Source organism: Anas acuta, chromosome 21, assembly GCF_963932015.1.
Source record: "Anas acuta chromosome 21, bAnaAcu1.1, whole genome shotgun sequence".
In the NCBI taxonomy this organism is placed as follows: domain Eukaryota; kingdom Metazoa; phylum Chordata; class Aves; order Anseriformes; family Anatidae; genus Anas; species Anas acuta.
In genome coordinates this window covers 6,122,637-6,149,142 of record NC_088999.1, presented here as the reverse complement: position 1 = coordinate 6,149,142, position 26,506 = coordinate 6,122,637, and the positions used below count along the sequence as shown (strand labels likewise).

The window sequence follows — 26,506 nt, the reverse complement described above, 5'->3', positions numbered from 1 at the left end:
AGACGTGTTAAAAACCCCTGGCACGCAATGAAAGCACCGGAGGGGAAAGAAAAAAAAAAAATCGAAAAAAAAAAAAATCTCACACTTAGAGCACGAGAAACGAGACAAGAAATGTCACCTTGTTCTCACAGCAGCGCCAGGGCTGGGGGAGCGCAGCCCCCGCCGCGCCAGGAACAGGCTGCGCCTTGTGCTGGCCGAGCAGAGGGCAGGGGCGAGCGGCACGGGGGCCGGATCCGGCAGCGGCGGTGCAATCCTGGCACCTTCTCTGCTTTCATTTCCCGGCCCCGTGTCCAAGCCCCCGGCACGGCCCCGCTCGCGGAGAGCTGCAGCCGTGCGCTCCCCTGTGCGCACAGCCCCGGGCTTGTTCGCGCGGCTGCAGCTGATTTACGGCCCCTGCTCTCTCGATGTTAAGGCTGGGGCTGGCAGGCGGGCGCAGCACCCGCTCGCTTCGACGCTAATTATTTTTTAAGTCAATATATGTGATCCACAGGGGATCTGTGACTGCGGTTGAAGGTCAGTAAAGCGGAGAACTTGTTTAAACCCAGCAGTAAAAATGCCATCAACGCTGTCCCCAGTCCAAACCTCTGGCCATGCCAGCCCCGGCCACGTTCCCAAGCCCCTTGCAGCTTTGTCACCACCCTGTCCCCGTCACCATCCCCGTGCCATGCACTGGGAGCACTTGGGGCACGGCACGGGCACCCCGCTGCGAAATGCACGAAGAGAAAGCACCGAGAGAGCAGCCGGCGCGCGTGGGTGGGCTGGAGGCGGCGCGGGCTTGGACGCCGCCGTGTCCCATCGAGCCGCTCCATCCTCCGGTCATTTACAATAAAAAATAAAGCAGGGAGGTTTTCCAAGCTCAACACGGGGCTGGACCGACTCCAGCGGGAGGTAGGTGATTTGGTTTGCGCTACACATGCTTTAAAAATAATAATAAAACGAGTCAAAAACGAAAAGTGAGCTATTGAAAGGGGGAGCGAGCACGTTATTTCCGCAGGCCGGGCTGCGAAAGCCAAAGGCATCGCACAGCGGCTCAGCCGCGCAGCGCAGGAGCGCGCGGGGAGAGTCTTGGCACGGGCGAGTCCTTAAATGCATGACACCTGATCCGATCCAAAAGCTGCTGTACGCGCCGCACGGATCCAGAGCCTCGCCCGCCCTTCATCAGAGGGAACAAGAAAACATTTTCCTTGTCGAGAAAAAAAAAAAAAAACACCCCACCCCATCTGCACGCAGCTTCCTGACACCCTGGGAGTGCTGCGCCTGGCCCCAGCACACAGCTGGCATGGCATGGCACGGCTTGGCACGGGACATTATGGCACGGCACGACATGGCACAGCTTGGCACAGGATGGCATGGCACGGCACGGCACGGTGCATCGCCCAGCAGGCAGCGGGCAGCGACTATGCCCATCTGTAGCACTCAGATCCTTGCAGGAGCTGCAGCCAAATTAACCCCGGAACTGGGGGCTCTGCGCTAATTAACCCCCGCTGCGTTAATAACAACCTCAGGGGCACTCAGGCAGCCAGCACCCGTGGAGCTCGGGACACCCGCGGCCGAGCTGGGGAGCAGGAGGGGAGCGGGGTTGGTGCTGGCACGGCTGCGCCGGGGGCGGCTGCTGCGGCGGGAGGAGTTTGAGGGCTGTAGGAACACAACACGAGGCTGTAGGAAGCCAGACTCCGCTCGCTGCGCCGGCCATAAAACAGCTGGTTTGCACACAGCTGCTAAAAAGCTTTCTGCAAACCCCGAGCTGGGTACTTCTCCCTGTCTTGACTCGCCTCCCGACACGCCTGAGCCATGTGCGGCGTGCGGAGAGCGCGGAGCGTGCGGGGAGCACACCCTGCCCCGGCGGCGATGTCCCGGGGGTGCCAGGCTGATTTTTGGGACACGGCGGGGACGCACGTGCTGCACGCTGCTCCAGCACACGCTGCTCGCTGCGCATGCCGCCCGGTGCCCGTGGTTCATCCCGCCTGGAGCTGGGGTGCTGCCGATGGGGTCGGTGCCGCTGCTTGATCCCGCAGCCATCGGGTCAGGGATCAGCTAAGGCGGATTAATGCCCCTCGGCGTGTGCGTGCCGCGGCACAGCGAGGCGTGAGCCCGCCACAGGTCACAGCTCAGGGCTTAATCCCTCACCTCCAGCTGTCAAAACTCCTCCGCTGAGCGCAGCGGAGCCCCGGGCTGATCGCTGCTGACGCGCAGGATGAAGCCATCCCCGGGGAACAGCTCCTTGCACCCCCTGCCTCGGTGGCACCGCAGCGCTTGGAGACCTGGGCAGAGAGCCCCGCATCTGCTCAGGCATGGACGTGGTCAGCACGGAAAAGCAGGGCCCCAACCTGCAGAAATTTGGTGTTTCTGCTCTTACAAGGCTCTTCACAAACGGCCTTTGTGCGATCGCTGCACGCAGCGGTGGCTGATGTTTCCCGGCCAGCCCAGCCTGTAAGCAGCACCCGCAGCCCCAGGACGGATCCGGGCAGCACACTCGGGGTGTTTGTCAGTGCTGCAGCCCTTCCCCAGCTCTCACCGCACCAGGAGCCCGCTTTTGGGGGCACCAGGAGCTTGTCCAGCGGTGCTCAGCCAACCCCAGAGCCCTGACCTGCTGTAATTAAGCAGTAATTAACAGCAGCATGCTCGGGCTGCTCTGCAGCCGGGCATGGAGCCGCACGCTCTGCTGGAGGCTCAGCCTGGCACAACGCACCCCTGGGTGCTGCAGACGGGGTCTCAGCCCTCACGGGGCTGCTCCAGCCCCCGTGGGGACCCCCCGTGGGACCCGACGGGCACGTTCCCCCGCACCCAGCCCCTCGGAGGGCTCCTGCTCCCCGAGCTTCCCGCTCCCGTCCTCCCCCTCCGAGCTGCAGCCCCACCGAAATACCAGACTGCGCAGCATTAATAGCAGGGTTGCCTGCCAGGTGCATAGTTTGACCAGTCGGATCGCACATGCCAAACCACAGGTATTTTATGAGACGTTTCCTGTTATGAAGACATTTTTGTGGGGATTCTTTTTTTCCTTCCCCTCTTCTTCCCCTCTCCTCCTCCTCCTCCTTCTCCCGGGGGGATGGTGCCCTTCCCAAAAAAACGAAAGGATGGTGCGGGGTGAGCCAAGCAGCGGGGCACGCGGTGAGGTTGGTGATGCCAGCGCGTGGTGTCCCTGCCTCGTGCCATGCAGCACCTGCACGGACACCGTGGGGTGGTGGCAGCTGCAGCACCCAGCCCTCTGGTCCCACGCAGAAGCAGGGTTTCAAACCTTTTGGGTGTTTTGCAAAGAAATCCACCAAGCCCAGCGGTTCCCATGGCAGGGAATTTGCAGGCAAGAGGCCACGAGCCACAGATGTTGAAACCGGCCTCGTGTTGGGGTCACCAGCTTGGTAACGAGCTGTGGACCGGGCTGGAGCCTTTGGGTGCACAGCCTGCGCTGCCCCATCCCACACGGGGACACCACAAAGGGTGGGGAGCCCAGCCCCACCGAGCAGCGTGGGGTCTTCAGGGGCATTTCATTATTTACTGCAGGTCCTAAGAGCTGGTTCCTGCCCCTCGTGAGTGCGCTGAGAAGAGAGGAGTTAGGGCAGCACCACACCAAAGGCGCACCCAGCCCCGTGCAGGATCAGCCCCGTGCCTCTCCAAATCCCCTACACCTGCTGCATCCCCCTGCACCTGCCCGCACATCCCCAGGGGAGTTTTCTGCGCTGTGTCCCGATGTGCCAAGGTCTCCAACATTGCCCAGGGTGGGAACCCAAAGCTGCCAGGCTTTTTGGGGCCGGTGGCTGGTGGGAAGAACCACGGCCGCTCAGCCGGGCCCTGGCCAAAGCCGCAGCCCAGCCGCGGTGGCTGAGTGCTGGTTGGAGCGAGTGCACCGCGGGGCAAGGCGGCTTGGAGCTCTGCCCTCCTCCTCCAGAGGGCTTTATTCCTCTGTGTGTTTTATAAACAAAAGCAATCACATTCAGTCTCAGCAGGATGAGCTGTGTCGGTTTCTGGAGTGTCCCAGGAGTGGCACCGAGGCTGCACGTGAAGGTTTGATGCCCGGGGCACAGGAGGCAGCCCCGCGATGGGGGATGATGGAGAATTATCAGCGTGGCCACAGCCGGGCATCTCCTCCCGTCCTTCCGAGCTGCACCCACGGCAAGCAAAGCGTTGTCCTCAGCACCCCACAACCCATCACCGGGGTGAAATTTGGGGCTGGGGGTGGAGGGGACCGGGGCTGCCCAGCTGCTGCCAGGAGCTGGGGGCATCGGGGCTGCCCCAGGGACAGCAGCTGGGGGCAGAGGTGGGGAGAAGGTGGGCTGGGCGCACAGCCCCTCGTTCCTCGCCGCGTTAGGATCTAAGCAGCAAGCAGATGCTCCGCAGGATGATCCTTGTGAGCGAGTCAAGGAGCTTCTCCTTGCCTGGATCCAAGCACTGTTGGGACAACAGCCTCCCTTCATCACCCCTGAGCTCACAAAAACCTCCTCGGTGGCTCTGGTTTGTGGCACGGAGCCGTCAGCCAACGCACCCCCAGCCCAGGATGGATGCGCGCTGCCCGTGCCATGGCAGGGATGGAGCTGGGGGCACCGAGAGCCCAGGCTGCTCCTCCTCGTGCCCCGTGGCACTGGTGGCACTGGTGGGCTCCTCGTGGTCCCGGCACGGTCCTGGCATCCCCACTCGGTTATTTTTCCAGGCTCAGCACCACCGCGCTCCTCGTCCGTGTTCTGGTGCTCTCCTGGCCGCCCAGATACGACAGCAAATTTGTGAGCTGCCGTGAAAACTGATTCTCGGGTGTGAAATGCCAAAGTACATAATCCTCGCCTCCCAGCGCTCTGACAGCGAGGCTGGCTGCCTGGGATGGGAAACGGCGTTTCAGTGTTGATCCTAACAGTCCTTTTATTTTAATGTCACGGGTCTGAAACCCCGGCTCCCTGCTTTTGCTGGGCCCTTTGATCCCCCGTTTCCTCTCGTGCCGTGCTGCTACAGGTGCTGGGGACCCGATGGCACCCAAAAAACCTGGGGTGGTGCCACCAGTGTCGGGGCCACCGACCCCACCTGGGGTCTGGGGGTGCAGCGGGGTCACCCCGTGCCCGGGGAGCTGCGGTGCCACCCTTGGGGTGTCCCTTGGGGACCGAGTCCCCCGTGCCACTGCTGCTGTGCTGCTTCTGGGGTGAGCACGGGGAAAATCTTGTTTGTGCTCCTCTAATATCTGCCTTCTGTTTTGCATTTGCCGTTTCTTCAAAGATACGGTGCGGCCTCTGCCAAGATTCCTGAGGAGATATCCTCAGCAATGCAGACCACGCTCCCCACCAAATTCAAAGAAAACAAATGTCAGGCCAAGGATTGATATGAAATAGTTTAAAAATGAGAAAAAGCTGCCTCAGAGCTAGGTTTACATTAAAATAAATTTCAGGACCGGGAGCCTCGGCGGCGTTTTCTGCTCGGCAGCGGGGCGGAGGGCGGGGGGCGGCGGGGAGGGATTGGGTTACCTGCCAGGGAGGTGCCGCGGCCCTGCCCGGCCCCACCAGCAGCCACCGTCCCCAGGGTCCCCATCCCACAGCCCCACAGCCCCGGGGTCTCAGGTGCGGTGGCAGCGGGGTTGGGGACATGGTGTGGGCTGTGGGGATGGTGCTGGGGGGGACGGGAGGTGCTGGGGGGGGACAGGAGGTGCTGGGGGGGACGGGAGGAGCGGAGGTTGCGCCCCTCCGCACCACGGGGCCCCTCGCCTGGTCCTGCCCTCGCTTTGCCCTATAAGAATGACTGACAAGCCCAGCCTTGGCTCGGGGATTTCACGGGTTTAAAGCATGTGACTTTTCCGCGTTCTGTCAATTAACTCATTAAAAATTTAAAAAAAAATATCTGGCTCCCTCCAGCCGGACCCAAACACCCCCCCCTCTTCCCGCCCCAGCTCGAGCCCTTGGCACCCTGCGCCCCCAGCACCCTGGGGCACCCCCTCCCCACCGTCCCCGTCCCCTGCTGCACTCGGGTGCTCGAAGCCCCGCTGCTGAGCCCCGTGCCTTGCTCCGTGCCCCTACACGGGGCTCAGCACCAAAAAACCAACCCTGGTTTCCCCTCTTGCCCCCTTCCAGTCTGCTCCGGCCGCGCTTCAAACGCGCTCACGCCCCGGCGAGGGGATCGGGTGCGCGGCGCTCAGACATTAGCTTAGTTTATGTTCCTTAATTTAATTTAATTTATGTCAGCCGATGTGAGATCCCAGAAAGCCCGAGGTGTTCAGTGGAAACTCTGACAAGCCGCTACCAGAAACCACGCTCCCGCCGCCCGGCCAGCGCTGGCTGCGGCGCTCCCGGCTTGTATTTCAGATTTTCCCCGTAATGACCATTTCGGCGGGGGGGTGGAGGTGATCTGGATCCTTTACCCGGCTCAGGACCTCTGAGCAGAGCTGGATGCAGCACCCCACGAGCCTGCAGCACCGGAGGAAGCAGCCCCCGGGGGTCCCCAGGGGCTCAGCTCCGTGCCCGGGGGGGGACGCGGCCCCGCAGCACGTGCACAGGGCCAGGCCGATCCTTCCCAGAACCCCGTTTTGGAAAAAATTCCTCCGGCTCTGTCACAAGATGTTTCGACACCACTGAATCAGCTGTTTTGATTTTTCGATTTGAAATTTTTTTCCCTTTTTTTTTTTTTTAATGTAGTTCCCACATTTCTTTTGTCTCCGAGCTGAAAGCCTCGCAGGGAATTCCAACCCCTCCGCTTCTCCGGGGATGGCTCCAAACCTCCCGGCCCCCTCTCAACCCCCTGGCAGAGGCGGCCGAGCCCTGTGCCCGCCGTCCTCACCCTGCTCCCGGGGAGCACGGAGGAGGATGAGGGACCCCAGGGGTCACCCAGGACCCCGAGGTGCAGGGGAGCTCTCGACACCCCCAGCCCCGACCCGTGGCAGCCTTGCAGCTCCACCGCCGGGACAGGGTTTGTCTGTCTGTCTGCCTGCCTGCCTGCCTGCCCCATCTCTATTTGTTATAAACAAAGAGCTTCAAACCCCGGGTAACGCTAATCTGCAGCTAGCCGAAGCCACAATCTCATTACCGGGCTCCTAATTTCCAGTGCAATCCAATATCTGGGCTAATCTGCTTTAAAGGCTTCCAGACCCCGAAGCCTCCCTCTGCCCGCGCCTGGCTGGACCGAAGGGGGGAGCAGAGCCCACCCCAGCCCTTCCCCTCGTATTTCTCCTTCTGCTAGGCTTTGCCACCAGCTGAGCTGTCCCAAATACACGGTGGGTCCCAAATACATCGGGGTGGCCGCACCGATGATGATGGGAACGACCATCCCGGGGGGGAAAAAACTCTTCTGGACCCCCTTTGGGGAAGGCGGCCCCGTAGGAGCAGTGGATGCAGCATCAGAACTGCTGCAAAGCTGGCGACCTGGCTGATTTTAAAGGTTTGGTAGTGTCAGAGCCAGCCCCGTGTCCCGGCAAGGCGAGGGGTTCTTGGCTCGGGCAGGTTTTATTACCACTGACCCCTTGCCAAGCCAAATGCCGGACCCAGAGCTCAAGCACCAGCAGCGAAGAAGACGCCGAATGTTTTCGTGGTGGGACTTGGTTATTTCTGTAAGCGACGCCAGCCCTCAGACAGACAAAAAAAACCAGGGCTGGCTCCGTTTCCCAGTGCCCTTTTGCTCCCCGGCTCCTCCCAATGCGCAGCGGGCACCTGGCACCCGCAGCGACCCCACTGCGAGCCCCCCTTGTGCCCCTGGCAGGAGGAGAAGCCAAAACCCGCCGAGCACCGCAGCCCCCGCAGGCACCCAAATCCTCACCTCTTTCCCACGTGTCCGCGTCCCGCTTTTGACCAAAGCCAACAAAACCCTGCCGGAGCGATCTTTTTAAGGGCAGATTTTGCATGAAAAAAGCAAAAAGGCTCGCGGCCCCGTGGCACGAGGGCCTGGGACTGCTCTGCCCCTTGGCCCCCGTCCTGGCAGCGCCACGGGGAGAAATCGGGGGGCGCCGCGGCGGGTGCAGAGCCGGGGCCGAGGGACGCGTTTATTACAAAACCTTTTGTTTGGGCTTCAAGCTGGAAAAAACATTCGGCTCCTATTTTCCATGCACGGCTCCCCTCCGGGCTGCGTCATGCGGGAGCCTCCCTCTGCCCACGCTCGGCACCCGCTTCCCAAGCCCCGCGGCGGCTCCGAGCCAGCGCCGGTGCCCGGGCAGCATCCAGCCTCCGCACTGGGGCGGCCGTTTGTTCCCATTACAAACCAGTTTGGCAGCCAGATGGGACCGCACTGCGGGGTTTGAGGCCGGGGGGCTCCAGCCTCGCTGTCCCCACGCTCCTGCCCTGCACAATTTGAGAGCTGAGGCCAAGCGAGGATGCTCGCCGTTGGCACGGCGCACCGGGACCCCATTCACGCCGTCCCCACGGGTCCGGGGATGCCGAATGGGCCGTGGAGGCGGCCGGGCACCGTGCCTGCCCGGGGGCTGACCTTGGACCAGGAGCTTTGCAAGGCTCGGAAATCACACGGGAGCCCGGAGCGGGGCACAGCTGTCACCAGACGCTCTGTCCCGAGGGCGGGCAGCGCATGAATCCCGGTCTCTGTTGCTCAATTGTGCAAAAATTGTGCAAAAAAAAAAAAGCCCAGGCACGCAGGGGTTCCCGCAAGCTCCCAGGAAAACCACCATGCACGGATTCCGAGCACTGCCAGGAATCCCAAAATAACCCTGAAATGCAGAAAAGCTGCCCAGGTGCCGGGCAGGACCGGCACGCACGTGGCTCATCCCCATGCACGGGGCCATTTGCGCCCCGTGCACCCCTCAGGAGAAGCCCCGGGCATTTTCCCTGTTTCTGCCTTCGAGGAAATGGGAAATGTTTGAGCCCCCGGGCTCGAGCGTGCCGCGCTCTGGAGAGCTCCGAGTTTCTGCTGTGGCTGCTGCGCTGTGCTTCGCCCAGGATTTATGGGCATGTGGCAACGAGACATGGGGAAAAAATTAAATCAACCTATTCATCCTATTTTTCTAGAGGACAATTATAAAAAAAAAAAAAAGGAAGGGAAAAAAAAAAGAGAAACCCTTCGATTTTTAACCCAAAAGCTGTTGTGTGGGGAGCAGCACGGGGAGAGGCTCCTGCAGCTGCACCAGGGGCTGGGTGATGCCCACAGCTTCCTGAGCTCAGCACCCTCATGCCCCAAATCTCTGCACCCAGAGGCTGGCAGGACCACGACGGGGTCAGGCAGCTCCAGCTTTGCTGCCTGGTGGAGAAATAACTGGAATTAGCACGGTTTGCCTGAAATAGCAGGGGAGCCTGGAAGGGGTGTGGGGCTGCCGCGGTGCTAAACAGGCTCGGCTGTGCCTTGGCACCCTGCAAACCTCCTGGTTTCCCAAAGGGAGCAACCCGCAGCACAAGGCCAGCCTCCCGTGCCCTCAAATGATCCCTTCCAGGCCAGAGCTTCGGGGAAAATCCAAGGCACGGGGACGTTCCTGCAGGTGGAGAGCCCCCGGGTAGCACCCGGTGCCCGCTCCCGGAGCATCGTCCTGGCTGGGGACGGGGACAGCCAGCCCCAGAGCCAGCTGGGGACATCCCAGTGGCAGGCTGGCGATGCAGGGGATGCCTCCAAGCCGGCCGGGGCAGCTCTTCCCAGTGCTTCCCAGCATCACGGAGGGAAGCACGGAGCTGGTGCGGGTGCGGGAGGGACGGAGGCAGCAGCCGGGGCCAGCCCCTGCCTCCACACCCAGACCCGGGGCTGCTGCTGCGAACAGCCCGGCCACGCGAGCCTTGGCGGGGCCGCGAGGCTATTTCGGGAACTTTCAGCACCACCCAGAGAGGTGTCCGATGCTTTTATTTATAAACCCGCTGGCTCCTGCCCAGCTACAAGCAGCTCTCATGCAGGAAAAAGCCCGGCGGAGCCAAGACAAACAGAGCCAGCAGCATCCCTGCGCGGCAGGAGGCGATGCCGGCCGGGCCAAGGATGCTCCAGCCCAAATACCCAACCCTAGGGGCCCAAAAAATCAGCTCAGAGGTGCCCGTGCCCAGCTCGGGGTGCTGTAGGACCAGTCCCCATCCACACCCCAAACTGGTGCCGTGGCTCCAGCGCTCCCCACGCACATCACCGATGGAGATGCGCGTGGTCAAGACGCAAACCCTGAGGGTCCCACTGAAAGTCTGAGCTCAGGGGGCTGGAGGTGAGGGCCCAGCCTTATCCAGGAGGGGCAAAGGGGCTGCCCGGGCACCCCAGCACCAGCTCGGACCCCTGGCAGCGTGGCCACAATCGGGTTATTGTCAGCGTGCCGCCCGGGACACGAGTGTGCCGGGGAATTAAGCAAACCCCGCATTTTCCGCTTGCTGCTCTGGCTTTCCCAACCCCGGCTAATCCCCCAAGCTGCCCCGTCAGCACGGCCCCGTTCGCAAGACGGGGATGCTGGCTGCTGCCTTCTCCCCCCGGGTGCAGTGGCAGAGGTGCTCGGGGGGCACCGGTGCCTGCAGCGGGCCCCAGGTGGGCGCAGCGAGCGAAGGCACCGGCGGGGACTCGGCTCACCGGGTGCTTTTGCCGGGTGGTTCTTGGAATAACAAAGTGCATCATCCAAAATAGCGAAACCACAAAAGGGGATCGGCTTGCAGCCCGGCGCACAAAAGCCCCTTCCTTGTCTGGAGGCCCCCCGCGCCCCCCCAGTCTCCTGGAGAAAACTTGGTTGAAGCAGCAAAGCGGCACAGCCCCGTGCGCTGATGCTGCTCCAGCAAAAAGGGGAGTGAGCAGGGCTCAGCACCCTCCTCGGGCTGGCAAAACCCACGGCCCACTTTGACAAGTGCCAACGCAGCCACAGGCAGCTGGGGGGGACGATGGAGCGGCTGGGGGGGACACGAGGCTGTCCTGATATGGCCCTGCGGGAAGGGAAGGGAAGGGAAGGGAAGGGAAGGGAAGGGAAGGGAAGGGAAGGGAAGGGAAGGGAAGGGAAGGGAAGGGAAGGGAAGGGAAGGGAAGGGAAGGGAAGGGAAGGGAAGGGAAGGGAAGGGAAGGGAAGGGAAGGGAAGGGAAGGGAAGGGAAGGGAAGGGAAGGGAAGGGAAGGGAAGGGAAGGGAAGGGAAGGGAAGGGACAGCAGGATGCGGGCATGCAGCCACCCGGCTGGGCCAGCTTGCCCTGCTGTATTGCCGCCCCCCCAAATTTCAAATTTATCCCACATTAGCAACAAATATTTAGAAGGAAAGGGCAGCCCCAGCTCCGGCAGGGCTCAGGCAGGAGCAGGGAAGAGCCAGCCACCCCTACACAGTGAAATACGAGGCTTGACACCTGCTAAACCCTCTAATCCTCCTCTTATCCACCACAATCAGCTCTTTAAGGCAGGCCGGGCGCACGTCAGCCAGGTGAGAGGGAAGATGTGCGAGCCAGAGCTCCCAGCGCGGCTCCGGGCTCCTGCTGGGGATGCTGGCGGAGCGGGGCAGCAGCCGGGGTAACGGGGTTTGGGCTCTGCTTCCCACCAGGATCTGACCCCAGGGAGCAAAACCCCGGCAGTGCTGAGCCCTGGGGGGGCTCACAAGATCTGAGCTGCATCCAGCGATGGGACGGGTGCGGATTTATTTCTCCCACGGCGCTTCCCTTGCTGCTGGCTCTCCAGCACCGAGAGCCCCTCGTTTCACTACCCCAGCCCCAAAACCCACTTGAATTCTTTACAACCTGCCACCTGAGCAAATCCACTTCATTTTCACCCCAGGATCAGTCCCCAGCAGCCAGGGCACTCAGCGGACCATTTACCAGGACCTTTCCCAGCCCAGCAGCAAGCCGGCAGCCGCTGCCCTCGCGCCTGGCACTCACCCATGGGGCGGCCTCGCTGGCATTTCCCTGACCTTTGGGGACAAGCAGCCCGCTCCTCCCACGGCCCTGCAAATGCCAGGCAGGAGGAGACAGCTGCCAGCTTCCCCCCAGACCCCAGGAAGGGACGGTCACAGAGGGCAAAGCCGCCCCCGCGGAGGGGATGCGACCGCCGGGCAAAATGACAAAATCTGGATGTGTCAGGGGGGAAAAAATGAAAAAAATCTGTGGTTTCGAGAGCTGGCAGCTGTGCCCTTTTCCTGCTCAGCACCACCCGCTTGCGTGGGCACGGCTGGCTGCGGGATGGTCCAGCATCACCCCCTGCTGCCCGGGGGATGCTCGGGCACGGGGGGGGCCGGGGGCTCGCACCCGGGGAAGCCCCCGCCCCATCCGTGCACCGTGGGGAATTCGTGTCTGCCCGGCAGCACTCGGTGCATTCCTGCCGTAAGCACCGCGGATTTGCTGTGCTTTATGAAAAACGAGAAGAATGTTTCGTATGAAATTAATTCTGAGGAGCCCAACGTTTCATAAAAGCGCTGCCTGGGCACGGTTTGGCACGGGCCCACGCTTATACGCTGCACTGGCCTTCCCCCGGGGGGAGGAAAATACCCAGCTAAAATAAAATAATTACAAACTCATTGCAGAGCTCTGCTTCTAAGTGCTTGGAGGGGCTCTGGGGTCTCATCCGAGCTCAGAGCTTGCATTCAGCACTAACATCACACAGGGTCTTGGAGAAACAACGATGAGGAGGCTTCATGGCAACGGGCACGGGTGGATGCATCGAGCAGCGCTGAGCGCACACGGCCAGAGCCGTGGAGCTGGCTGGCACGGCGTTTGGCACGGCCAGGGGCTTGGTTGTGGTGCAGAGATTTCTGTGAAGGCTTCAGGAAGGAAGGAGCAGGGTGCGGGACCCCGGCGAGGTGCACCGGGTGCTCAGCGCAGCCCCGCCTTGGCGGGGGAAATGGTCATGAAAAAAGCAAAAAAGCCTCCCCCCAGCTTCCTTTGGCTGCAGACAGGGGATGTGATGCAAAGATGCCTGCTTCTCCCTTTCATCTTTAATTTACCACATAAATAATCAAAACCATGAAGTCCCAAAATCACTCTGCACCACCTCGGCCAGGGGATGCTCGGTGCGGCACGGCCCCTGCGCGTCGCCACCCCGACCCTGCCACTTGGGTGATGCAAAGCCCTATTCCCCTCCGTCCACAAAGCCCAAACTCCCCCAGCACGCTGCCCAGAGCTCTGTGGGCACGTGGCCATCATGGGGTCCCAGCACCCCGGTGCCCTCCCTGCCCCCGAGGTGCCCGTGCCCGCTCTGAGCAGCGCCGTGGTCGGTTCCTGCGCCCAGGCTGGCGCACAGGGCGGTGAGGTTTCGGGGTGAGGTTATCAGAGAGACCCCGCTGGGGCCCAAAGGGTCTGGAATTAACGGCAAAGGGAAGACAAAGGTATCGCTGCTGTAATCCTAACCCAAATCTGCGGGGATCTGACCCGTGGCTTTCGAGTGCCAGACTGGCACTATCAGGAAATACGAAGAAACAGCAATAAAAGTAGGCTTGTTTCCCTCCGCCGGCTGGCTGGCTTACAGAGCACTGCAACAGCTGAATAATACCTTTCTGAAGTCATTGACAATGCATGTTTGAGGCTGAAAATATGCTTATCTGGCAAAAGCCCACATACTTAACCTCGGTGGGTACCGGCGGCTCAGCCTGTGGCTGTGGGAGCAGGGCACGGAGGAACCCAGCGGCTCTTGCACGGCACAAAAACGGGACGGGAGAGCTTGCTGGGAGCTGCTGACACCGAGCCACTTAAACGTTAGCAGGATGCAAGGGTGATAAGTGGCCGATGTTGAAATTAAAGCTACGAGGAATGCAGAGGAAGCCCTGCAGCTCCCCGCCGTGCCAAACCTCCCCTCGCCTTATCGGCGCTCCCCTAAAACGGTGGCTGTGTGGTCCTGACACAAAATCTGCTCCCCGTGGCGAGGTGCAGCTCCCCCACGACCCCCGAATGCTCCCACCCTGGGGCTCCCCTTGCACCCGTGCTCTCACCCCGAGGAGCCGAGCCTGAAGCAGAGCCAACGTCTCGAAAGCAAAGAACAAAAAATAAAATAAAATAAAAAAAACGCAGCCGGGGCTTCCAAGCGCCGTGGTGAAACCACACGATTTTGATGGGAAGCCATAAATCAGTCCCAGGCTCTCTCAGCCTCCGGTAACTTCTTAAAACAAACCTGGGCTGAATTGTAGGACTTGTAAGGAAACGGGGAAGCAGGTGAAGCGGCCGCAGGCGTCAGGCACCGCAACAAGCCTCGTGCGCGGAGCTGCCCCCGCCGGCTGTCCTTACAGACAGGGCGGCCTCCACCTCCTGCAGCTCGTGCCCCCTTGCCCAGCAGCACCCCGAGCGGCACGGAGAGCTGTGGGTGCACAAAGAATGCAGGCAGAAACATCATTTTCCTTCCAGAAATGAAATCCCCCCCACCCCTAAACCCAAAGAGGCAGGCACCTGCCCTGCCCGCAGTTTGGGCACGGGGACGGGGCAGAGAAAGGGACGAATTCCCCCCACGGCTGCGGAGAGCCGGGCGCTGCGAGCACAAGGTGGTCTGGCTGCAGGGGCTTAGGTTTCAGAGCAAAACAAAGAGGAGGCTCTGATTTGGCTAATGTGCCCCAGAAGAAAGGCTGTATCCTTGTTTGCTCCCACTGCTGCATTGTCTGCGGATAAAGATGGGGACAGATCTCGTCTCGATAGCAGCAGTATCATCTCATTCATCTGGACGGGGCTCTTTACAAGACCCCTTCTTTACAATTTAGATCCCTGGGAACTTGGAAGGCAGCAGTGAAACAAAACCCTCTGCAAGAACAATAACGAGGCTCTCAGCAATGGCCAGGGAGATCGGCATGGGAGGAAAAGAGAGCGGCGAGATCCCAGCCACCGGGGCTTTCTGTGCTCCTCGGGCTTGGAGACGCTTTGCAGAACTCTGCTGCTTTTGGGGGGGATCCCCGGGGCCACATCCTGCCCGGGGAAGGCTTGATGGGGGCTGAGAGTGCTGAACCTCGATGCTAAGGACTCGGGTCTTTGGTGCAAAAATATCCAAGCTGGGAAAAACCCGGCCTCCGCCTCTCCCCCTGCCCCTCACTGCCCGCACAGAGCCGCAGGTGGACGTGGAGAGGATTTTCCTCCTCCCCAGTCATTTCGTGCCAAGCCCTGTCCTGGACAGAGGCGCCCCAGAGAGTCTGTAAGGACAAACATCTCCAGATGGGACAGAGGGACAGGCTCAGCCCCAGGGAAGGCCGCGGAGACGAGAGCTGCTGCAGGGCAGCCGGGATCTTGGCTGCGGCTCCTGCCCGCGATCCGCAGCTCTGCCGCCTGAACTCGGATGACACCGGGGCCACAGGAGGCCAGAGCTGCTCTGCAGATGGGCTGAGGGTACAGGAGAGAACCCCACGCAGCTGCTTTTGGGCTCCTTTTTTTTTCCCTCGTCCCTAATTAACAACACCAGGCTCCTGCCTGCGGCCAGGCACACCGGGATGGGACTCGGGAGCAACTCCGGTGACAAGGGGAAAAGGGAAAGCGGTTCCTGGTGTGCAGCAGCCCCCGAGCTGTCCTGTGGGGCCAGTGGCACTGGGCTGAGCCCAGCAGGAGGGAGGAGAGCATGGGGTGATGGCCCTGGCACCGCCTGCAGCCCCAGGGGGCCCCGATCCCACAGGATTTCTGCAGGATGTGGCCAAGGGGCTGCCAGCAGCACCCAGCCCTCTCCCCAAAACACCCAGGGGAGAGAAACCACAGAAGGGCAGGGAGCCCTCGGGTACGAGTCAGTGCCCCCTGAATTAATTGGCCTTTGTAATTAGCTGGTGAGTGAGCACACAGGGCACCGGGCAGGCTGCGGGGAGCCCCAGGGTCTGCACCTCTCCAAAGGGAAGGGCTCGGGGGGAGCACCTGGGGGGAACCGAGTGAAATTTGGCGTCTCTTCGTCCCTCCCCCCGCCGAGCTCCTCGGTTTTGTTGTCACAGACGTTTTCTTTAGCGCAAGGCAATGGAAACTCTGCCGCTTCCCGAGCTGCGGACAAGTTGAAATATGAGAGAATGACAGAGGGGGTGTGTGAGAAAGGGGAAGGGAAGGGCCCTGCACGCCCCTTCCACCGGGGTTAATGCGTTTCGCAGGTGGCCTTGCCCAACGTGCTGTCACTGCCACGCTGCCCCCCCTGCACGGCTCGCGGGGAGCCCAGCTGCAGCATGGGCACCGGGGTGGGCGTGGGGGCCCAGCCGAGGTGGTTTTATCACCCTGAGATCCCAAGAGGAGTCGGAGCATTAAAAGCAGGCATCGTTATCTCACCCCTCGCAGGAATCTCTGCGCCCCCCGCGAGCAGCCGAGCGCACGGATGCACCATGCGGCGCCCGCGTCCCGTGATGGATCAGCTCTGAAAACAACACCCTGCTAATCTTCCTCCCCGGCAGCCATAAAACTGTCTTCCCGGTTCCTTCAGGGAGGATTTACAGCAGCTTGAAGCAGCCCAGAAGCGCTGCGTGGAGCGGCTGCTGGAGGCGAGAGCACCCCGCGGGCACCGGCCCCGCACCTGGGGCGCATCCTGGCAGCGGGGCCGTGCCCGAGAGGCTTTTTCCCCGATTTCCTCCCAAACCGACGCTCCCCAGCATGGACTTGGCAGCTCCTCTGGAGCATGCCAACACCCCCGGGGACACGCCTGACCCCAAGACACTTTCGCCATCGGTACCAGCCCAGCTGCACCCCCCCAAAGGGCCCAGGAGGGGAAGGGATTTCTCAACGCCGAGCCGAGCGCAGCGGGCGCGGAGCAGCCCCGGGGCGGGCAGCATGCTCACGCCAGGCTGCTGAATTGTTGCTGCGGCTCCTGCGAGGCAGGGGGGGCTCACCCTTTGCTGGCCAACGCTGGGCTCATGCCCCACAGAAGCACCCGCTGCCTTGCAGCAGCTGGACCCCCGTGGGGCTGGGGGGGGCTGTGTGCGCCCCCCGGCACAGCCCCACAGCCCCCCAGGTGTTGAGACACTTCCAGCACCGGGACGTCGGGGCGAGACGGCCGCTGTAGTGCTCCCCCCACCCCGGTATCCAAATGGGAAACCAAAAACCCGACACAACGCGAGCCGTGCTGAGCCCCTGCCAAGAGCCCCGGACAGAAATATCCTTGATTTCACCAAGGTGTGAATAACTTTTGACACTTCTAGGGCTTATTGCCGTAAAAATCCCCCAGCAGTCCCCATTCACACTCCGCGCGACGGCGTTTCGTATGAATGGAACATCTGAATCAGGGCGAGGGGTTTAAACGCTTCCCCGTACAAAGCCAAGCTGCCTCCCCTGCCTCCGCCGCCGCAGCCGGGCTCTGCACAGCCTGAAACAAAGGGCATGGCAGGAAACGAGCGCAAGGCTGGGTCACCAAACTGCTGCTCGGCGGTGGCATCCCACAGGGATCCTTCCAGCAGGACGGAGCTGGGCATCTCCGAGCACCTCTTGCACTCCTAACCCCGCGCCCTGGCTCCGGCACCGCGCGCTTCCCAAGCTCCTGACAGCTTGGGTTCAGAGCTCGGGGTGCCCTTCAAGCCACAGCTCAGCACCCCGGCACGCAGGCTGGAACGAGCTGAGGAAGAAAACTTCTTGATTTTTCATTCCTCTGCCCCAGCGTGTTAGGAAATCCACGCCCTGCTGTGCGGCAGCCCCGCGCGGCCGAGCTCTGGTGAGGCTGCGGGGTGCGGGCAGGCGGGCAGGCTGCCCGCTGGAAACGGGGCGATCCTTCCCGTAAGGATCTCTCTCGGGGTTTTTTGGAGCACTTTTGTTTTCGCTGCTTCTCTTGCCCCCAGGCGAGAGGGCGAGGAGGAAAAATGTAATTCGAAGCCCGGCCGCAGCCTGGCTGGGTTTCTAGCTGCGCGATTTCCCCTGGCATCGCCGCCTTCGCTCCGTGCGCACGTCGGCTCCCCCAGCCCCGGCGGCACACGGGAGCTGAGTGGGGGCCAGCGGGGGTCTCACGGGGGCTCCTGTCCCCCCCCCAGTAATATTCAGCCCCTCCGAGGGATGGGGCAGAGGCAGAAAACCACAGGGAGCCTCAGGGGTGGGGTGCTGCCCGGCACTGGGGGGGCCCGCAGCCCCTACCCCGCTGCCAGGTCCCTGTCCTAAATTCGCAGGATCCGGCCCCCGAAAGGAGCAGCTTTGTTTCCCAGTGTCCCTCGCAGACAGATCAAAACTGCATTTTTACAGAAGCAATAAAAATCCCAGGAATTCACCGGCCTTATGATTTATTAAACATGTTCCTTAGAGCAAAGCTGCCCGTGGATGAGAAAATAGCTCCGGCGGGTTATTGCCTCGCCTGGGGCTAACGCACGGGGGGGGGGGGACCTGCCGTGCCTCACGGGGACTGCTCGGTAGGATCGGGAGCCAATTAACAGCAAGGCTCTTAAAAAAGGGGAAAAAAAAATCAAATAAAATAAGCACCTTGTGCTTGCCAAGGTGTTTGGGAACGAGCCACCGCGACCTGCCCCGGTGCTGCCGGGAGCCCTTGGGTGCTGGGGTCTGTAGGGGACGGGCACCCATGGGGCAAGGGCATCGCGCCACCGAGGTGCCGGTGGTGGCAACCCCAAAGGTTTCGGCACTTGCCCCCGAACACTTTTGATCCCAGCAGGGTGTTTTGCAGCAGGGGATAAGAAAGTCCAAAAGTCGGGGCCAGGTATTGGCGGGGTCCGCTTGGGTCCCCCCATAACCGATGGCGCACGGCGGGTCCTCGGGGCGCAGGAGGCAGGCGAATAAAAGTGGGTCAGGGGGAAAGAAGGGATGACAAAAGGGAAAAATAAAGAACCAGAAGCATGCAGGCTAGGAGAGGACCGCGAGGAGGATCGGGGCAGGGATTTATAGGGTCCGGTGATGGGGTCCCCCCCCCGAACCCCCAGCCCCATTTCCCCGCAGCCAGGTGAGCGGGGCGGGCTGGGGGGGCGCAGCGCGCCCTTACCTTGGCCGGGGCGCTCCCGAGGCTCGCAGCGGGGGCTGGAGGAGCAGCCGAACCGAGCCGAGCCGAGCCGCGCTGCCTGCCCCGGGCGGGACGGGGCCGGGACGGGGCCGGGACGGGGCCGGGGCCGCTCTGGCGGCGGGCGCGGGGCGGCGCGGGGGGCGCGGAGCGGGGCGGAGCGGGGACTGCGGGACCGAGGGAGGGGGCGAGGGGGCGGCTCGCAGCCGGCTGGGCCGGGCTGGGTTGGCTGCGGAGACTTTTCCTTCCCTCTTTTTTTAAAAAAAAAAAAAAAATTCCCTTTTTTTTCCTTTTTTTTCCTTTTTTTTTCTTTTTCTTTTTCTTTTTTTTTTCTTCTTTTTTCTTTTTTTCTTTTTCTTTTTTTCATTTCTTTCTTTCTTTTTTTCCTTTTTTTCTTTTATTTTTTCCCTTTTTCTCTTTTTATTCTTAATTCCAGCCCAGGATTCTTCCTCCCTTCCCTAACCATCTACAGCAACTTCGTGCAAAATAACTAAGTGCAACCCCCCCCACCCCTCCCAGCCAGCCCCCTGCACCACTTGGCTCCCTGATGCTCCACCGGCACCACTCACACCCCGAACCCCCTCTGGGTGCTGTGCCCTGGGGATGCTGGTGCTGGAAATACCGACCCTGGTGGTGGAAAATGAGCCCCCTCCATCCTCAGCCCCCCCAGCACCAGGCTGGGCGCTACCTGCCCCCAGGGCTGCTCGGGGATGTTGGGGCTGAATCCTTTTCCCCTCCTTGGCCCGTCTTGCAGCCAGGAGCTGGAGCAGCCCCCACGTTGCCCCAGAACAACCTTTTGCAGGCACGGGGCCAGCGTGAGCTGGAAGCATTTTCCTTCCTTTACTATGGTGCAGGGACATCAGGGACATCACCACCCCAAAAATCCCACAACACACAGCCAGGTGCTGCTGCCCCTTGGCTCAGCACCTCTCCGAATCATGTACCCGTACAACGGGGAGCCCCATTCCCACCTCCTGCCCTGCCCAGCCACCACGTGCGGCCCCTTCCCGAGCCAGAGGTGTCACAGTGTCCCTGGCACAGGCCACCACCGCAGCTGCTGGGGACCGGGAACCCTCCCGTGTCCTGCCCATGGGGTGCAGACCCCGGGGGCGCAGGCCCCCGGTGTGCCCGAGGAGGCAGATTAGGGTCGCCCAGGCAACGGGCATGGAGAAAACCCGTCTGGATCGGGGCGCACAAGGCTGTTTGTTTTCCGTATTAAGCGCCTGAGCCAGGGGGAGCATCAGACAGCTAATCCCCCCTCAATGCCTTCCCCTGCATCGCGGCCGCCGCGGGACCAGACCCTGCTCCCAGGAATGCTGATGTGCTCTGGCCTGGATGGGGCTGGGTGGGCGCAGGGGTGCTGGGCTGCCCAGGGGTGCTGGAGAGGTGCTGGGCTTGGGGTGAGACGCAGCTGGTGCCGCACAGCACGGCCCCGGTGGCGCAAAGCAGGAGGGATCGACCACGGCTGTGGTTATCCCAATTTGGGGGTTTGTAGGACTGGATGAGGAGGGCAGGAGCCGCCCTTGCCACAGCCCCTGCTGCTGTGTGGCCTCCCTGTGAGCTGTGCCAGGCTCGGGGTGGGCTCAGGGTGATGGGAACAGAGCTGGGAACCCCTCCGTGCCCCGAGCAGGCTCTGCCCCACCGCAGGTCCCCATCCCCAGGGCACAGTGAGCAGCTCGGGGGCTGCCCCTGGCCATGGCTGAGCCCTCACCTGCTGCTCGGGGCCGTGACCCCAAGGGGGTGGCTACCAGGAGCCACCCTGCTGGCCCTGGGCTGCCTCATCCCAGCACTGTGGCTCACCTCGTGCGTGTCTGCCCCTGCCCTGCGCTGCCTCCATCCCGTCCCCACTGCAGACCCCAAAGCAGAGCCCGGAGAGGCCTCCACCGACCCGGTGGCTCTCGGAGAAACGGACCGGCCTTGTTTAACCGGAGCGCTCACTGGCGAAGCATTTCCTCTCCAAACAGACTCATTAGCAGCACAGACATTCCTCTGTCCCGCAGAGCGAAGCATCGGCCGCGGCCCCGCTTGGTGCCTGCCTCTCCCGCCTGTCATCGCCCCCGCGCTCACTCCCCCTGCGCCCCCTCGTCTGCCCCTTCGCTGGGCTGCAGCCTGGTGCCGAGTGCTGTGCTGCCCTGAGCCTGCTGTCCTGTGCCATCCTGCCCTGTGCCATCCTGAAAGTGTCATCCTGAAAGTGTCACTCTGTAAGTGTCATCCTGCCCTGTGCCATCCTGCCCATGGTGTCCTGCCCGTGCCATCCTGAAAGTGTCACCCTATAAATGTCATCCTGCCCGTGCCATCCTGCCCGTGCTGCCCTGCTCCATCTGGCCATGCGCCACCTCCTTCCCTCCACCCATCATCACCAGAGCACCGGGGACACTCGCTCCTTGCTCAGCAGTGTCCCCATGGTGCCATCCCCAAGGGCGCACGTGGGGCACCGGGGACGAGCGTGGCCACTGCAGCCCCAGGACGTGCCCCAGCACCAGGACGGGGCTCCCACGGCTCAGCCCTGGCTGCAGCAGCACGGAGCTGGGCACGGCCACGCCGAGCGGCTGCCGACAGCGCTGCTCCCCGGTGGGAGAAGGAAGCCGGGCTTAGCGCAGGATTTAGCAGCTCTTCTGTCCTTGACCTTTGGCAGCTCAGCGCCCGCCAACGTGCCAGGGCTCTGCGGTGGCCCCGGCCTCCCAGGAGGGTGAAAAGCTCCATGCTGAGGACCTGCTCCTGGCTCTCCAAGCCAGCGAGGGCTCTGGCACAGCAGCAGCACCCAGATTTGGGTGCCCGGCACCCTGCTGCGCCCAGGGGATGTCTCAGGGGGCTCCGGGGTTTGCTGTCCCAGCCGTTCCTGCTGCTCCGCACAGAAAGAGCGAGAGAGCAGGGGGAGAAATAATTCAATCTAGGGCTGAAAAAAAAAAAAAAGCCTTAACTTAATTTCGGTGGGTCACGGGCATAATCAAATCAGCCCTGCGCGTCGGAATATCGTTTCCATGTTTCCACAAGCTGGGTAATTGTGCTCTGAAAACAAGCCCTTCGGTGCCTGACAGGAAAAGCTGCAGCGCGTGCAGGAGGGGGCCACGTGCCTTGGTGGGGCAGCGGGGGGCCAGGAGCGCTCCTGCCCACCCCAAATCCTCAGCCATGCTGGTCACTGATCCAAAATGTCCCCACAGCAGGTGACACCGAGCCCTGGGGGTGTCACACACTTTGGGTTGGGCTGTGATGGGGACCTGGGGACCCCGCGGCATCGCGCAGGTGATGCTGCCACAGGGGGCCACGCAGGCTGATCCCACAGCATCGTGCCCCCCGCTGCCCCTTGCCCCCGGGGTGAGGAGCAGGGTGCGAGGTCCCAGAGGGTCTCGGAGGGTCCCGGAGGGTCCCGGAGCAGGTGGGAGCAGCCCCGGGTGGGAGCAGGCGAGGGGAGCGAGCTCGGTGCCGGCCCGGCGCGGGGCGAGCCGCGGCTCCGTGTGGAGCGTGGTGCCAGATCCCAGCCTTCGGGAACATTCAGTGATGGATTAAATGCAATCTGACTACCACTGTGGGAGGTTGGAGAGAATTACTTCATACAAATGCACTTCGGAAAGTATTTAGAGTCAAATTTTCAAAAGCCCCTGAACGATTTAAGAGCCAAAATCCCATTTTCCAAAGTCACTGAAACGAGCGAGGGAAGATCAGCAGAGAAAAACCACGGCTGCCAGCCGGGCAGGGGCAGGCGCTCAGCACGGGCACAGCACCCGGGAGCAGCGGGGGGGCTCGGGGGAACTTCTGCAAGCAGCAAACCACAGCCCCGGGAGGAGGCTGGGGCTGCGCGCCCCGGGCTGGGCACGAGGATGCTCGGGATGCTTCGTCCTCCAGGAGCATCCCCGGTGCCTCTGCCCCCGGAAGGTTCAGCCCCGGGGCTGTAAGGGGAGAAGGCAGGAACCGCACGGCTCCTTCCCTTACCCCACAAGCTCTGCAGCTCTCCTCAAAGCATCCACAGTTCCCCGCTCAGCATCCTAATGAACCGCAAGGGCGGCTGGGACCCTTGGAGGCAGCGACCACGGAGACTCAACCCCCCCCCCCCCAAAAAAAAAAAAAAAAAGAGTAAATCCCAAAGCAATTAGCCTTGCAAGCTTCGGCCGGGCTGGTGGAGGTTCCACATTCCTCAGTGGCTATAAAGCTCTTTACTGGGATTGTTTTTCTGCGTAAGCCCTGCCCGGGGTACACATGGCTGTGGCTCCGGCTCCCAGCGCCTTTGGTGCATGTCATAAAAAAAAACACTCTCAGCACGTTGACTTTGCTGGAGCTAAAAAGAAGCTGGTTTATATGCTTCCCCCGATAGAAAGCGTAAAGGATCTGAGACGGAATTCTTGCTCCAGGATCCTTTACAATTCCTGGAGGACATTTTTGGAAAGGGAAGGGTTGTATTTACTTTGGCAGCCGCCTCCCCTCCTATATACATATGCATGGAAAAACTGCACTCACCTAACATTTCCAAGGCTCCCTTTTCTGCACAGGGCCAGCCCAGGTGGGAGCTGGCGGCCCCGGGACCCCTGTTTGTAAATGGGGCTTTGGATAGAAACCACAGGGGAGCTAAGGCGAAAGCTCCCCCCGGAGCAGCCCCGAGGGGCGATGCTGCGGGATGCGGGACCTGCCCGGGGTGCAGGGGGCCCTGGGGAGCTGCTGGTGCCCACCCGTCCTTCTGCATCCATGGGGATGTCAGAGGAAAATCCTGCTTGATGCTGAGCATCCCTGCCTGGGCACGGAGCCCTGAGCAGAGCGGCTTTGGAAATGCAGCTGGGATTTAGGGGGAGGATGATGAAAAAGGTGACCGGGGACTGCTCACGGTGCAGGAGCAGGAGCAGGAGCAAGAGGTGGCTCCGTCCCCAGGCTGCTGCGGGGGTCCCAGGGGCAGCAGGCGCAGCCCCAGAGCTGCGGTGTCCCTGAGGGCAGGGCTGCGTCCCCTCCTGCACAGGCATCCTGCTGCGGGATGGGAGCAGGGGCTGCAGTGACCCACAGCGCTGTTAAACACAGCAAATTCAAAACAGGCACGTGCAAATCCTGCCGCAGGATATTGCTGGAAATAGCTCAGCGCGGTTCCAGGGATGAGACGCTCACGTGAGCACCGGCGGCGTCTGCTCCTGCGCTCCCAAGGGGCTGGGCTCGGGGAGCTCTCACCCAGGGCGATGGGAGCTGCTGGTGGCAGGGATCCTGCCCGTGGTGCTGGGGTGGGATCTGGGGACCAAACCCTGCAGGATGTCTTTTTCCTGAGCACTTTTTCCCAGCTCGCTTTGGGGGAGGTGTTGGAGAACTCCTGGAGCACTCCCGTGGCCGCTGCACCCATGGGGCTCGGTGGGCAGGTGGGGATGAGACGAGACCCGGCTGCTTGGGGAGAGGGAATGGGAGAATGGGAGAGCAGCTGGGAAGCACGCTGCTCTCCTGGCTTCCCGAGCTGCACCTAATTCAAACCAGCTCCTCGAGGCAGCAGCTCTGCACCCCTGCTCTGCACCACGGAGCTGGCGCAGCCGGAGCCGGGCACCGTCCCCGTGCCCCCCAGTGTCCCCAGTGCCACCTCTCCCCGCCCCGTGCCTCCAAAGGTCTCCTTGGCTGCTGTGATTAATTCACTGACAGTGGGCTCGAAATAAATCCACTCGTTGGCACGTTGTAAATTCATCACGTGCTCGGAGCACACATTCCAGCCTGCCATAAACACCCCTGGCTCCTCGCTAGTAAATCTGCCGCCGGGGCCGGCCGCCGCGCTGAGACCCCGCATCCCAGGGGGGCTGCTCCTGCCCAGCCGGGGGGGATCCACAGCACCCACGGTCCGCAAAGGGGGCTCTCACCCTCCCCATGCTCATCCCTGCTCCTCGCTGCAGGCGTGGGCTGGATCCATGCCCCCAGGTGCTGTCTCCCCCATGGGTGCTGGGGACGCGTCCCATGGGGAGAGGGCAGTGTCCCGTGACCGAGCATCAGTGCGAGAGGAGGTTTGCTGCTCCCTTTGTGCTGCTAAAACCTCCGTGCAGTAAAAGAGGGGGAGAAAAAAAAATAATGTTTTATTATCCTCTGAGCAGCTGCTGCTTCGTTTTACAGGGGTCACGCTCCGAGGAGGTCTGGCCGGAGGAGCAGAGGCGCAAAGCACAGCACCGGGCTGCTCCACTCCTGCTCCCCAGCCCCTTTTGCCCCACAGCACCAGCACCCAAAGGTGCTTTTGGGGTCCTTTTGGGGTGCTGGTACCCGCCGAGGTCTGGCAGAGCAGAGCTGTGCTCCTGACCCCGTTGGCTCCATCGGGTCCCACCGCACGGGAGCAGGGAGGGGGCTGCGGGGGCCGGCGCTGCCCGGGGAAGCGCACTTGTTGCTTTATGATTTTTATCCGCCACCCCATTGTTGGGGCTGTCAGCGGGTCGCCTCCAGGAGGTGGAGCAGGGCCCGTTTCAATGGGTGCCGGTGTGGGGCCGCATCCTGCGGCACCCAGCGCGCCAGCGTTGGAGCCAGACAGTGCGTGAGCAGGGCCGGGCGCTGGAGCGGGGGCCCCGGGCTCTGTCCCATTGAATTCCCTGGGAAGGGAAGCCCGGGGCCCTGCACAACCTCCCTTTCCCAGAGGAAGCCACGTGCTGGGACCAGGGCATCGCCTGTGCCCAGCTGGGGCAGGGCTGTGGGATGCAGTCACCAAGCCCAGGGGGGGTCAGGGGCTGCTGCAGCCCCCCAGCACCGCGCGGAGCCTCTCCCACCTTGGAGACATGGTGCAAGGCTGGGGGGACCGGGCACCACCATGGATAGGGGGCCAAGAAAAAGGGGACACGACGTCTCCACGATGGGGACAAGTGCCTTAGGGGCCCCCAGTGCCGGTGCCCCCCTCCCTGCCTCTCCACCCCCCGAGCCCCCCATGCCGGTGGGAGCGCTGCGCGTCTCCCCGCGGCCAGCCCGGGCGCGCTCTCGGCAGCTCCGTCCCGCTATGAAATAATTTGTTATTTTAGTTGTAAACCAGCCGGTGGCCCCTTTCCAGACGGCGCGAGGGAGAAGCCAAGCCAGCCCCGGTGCCGTTAATGACTGCGCCATTCAGGCGGCCCTGGCAGGGCTGGCAGCGCCTGCCTCGGCCTCCCCCCCCCGCCGCTGCGGGGCCGACGTTTTCATAGGGACCGAGGCGATGATGAATTGCTCGGGGCCGGCACCTCTCTGAGCTCCTTTTGTGCACGGCAAGCGTGCCAGGGCCGTGCGGGCGCGTGGAGAGCAGCACCGGAGGGCCCAGGTGCATCCGCATCCCGTGCCAGGATGGGCAGGGGGCGGGCAGGGCTCCCCCCCCGGGTGCCCTCGTGCGCCCTGCAAAGGGGCCAAAATCCAGCCCTGGGGCCCGCTGCCGGAGCTGGGCTGCTCCTGGGCTCCTAGGTGAGAGCATTTTTCTCTCTTTCATTTCTTTCTGCTGAAACAGGGGGAAAATCCCTTTGAAACCAGCACCCCGGGTGCCCGTCCCTCTCCCCATGCCCTGCAACTCCAGGGGTGCCTGCAGCCATCCCGTGCACACCTCGGTGCCCGTGAGCACAGCGGGGAAATCAGCGGGGAAATTGCTGCTGGGCAGGGCTGCTCGGAAACCTCGTGTCCCCCAGGAGGAACAGGACCAGGTCCTGAGCGCCCAGCACAAACTGGGATCGTGCTGAGGTTTTGCTGGGGCAGTCCCAAGCCCGGAGCAGCCCAGCGCGGGGCAGCGCGGGCAGTGCCCTCTCCCCAGCAGCAGGTTTTAGCCGCGAGTCCTCAAAAATGCCAAAAATGCAACGGGAATCAAGGTTGGCCTGCTGATTTTTGATCTTTTCGCAATTGCTGCAGCGCTGCTGTAAGTACATCCAGATGGCTGCAGACCACACAGAGGCAGCCTGCGCCCCTCT

General features: G+C 62.2%; 1 protein-coding gene across 2 annotated transcripts in view; it reads right to left on the bottom strand.

Annotated features, from left to right (window-relative positions):
* The window catches only part of COL8A2 (collagen type VIII alpha 2 chain), a 33,376-nt gene extending 12,797 nt beyond the window's left edge, over positions 1-20,579 (bottom strand). Inside the window, exon 1 of one of the 2 annotated variants that reach the window (XM_068657542.1) lies at positions 20,463-20,579. In XM_068657542.1, coding sequence (XP_068513643.1) covers positions 20,463-20,499 — 37 coding nt within the window. In that variant the 5' untranslated portion in view covers positions 20,500-20,579. Of the gene's footprint in view, positions 1-18,647; positions 18,819-20,462 lie in introns of those variants that run through there. The other variant, XM_068657543.1, reaches the window with a different exon arrangement.
* Positions 20,580-26,506: the final 5,927 nt, after the last annotated feature.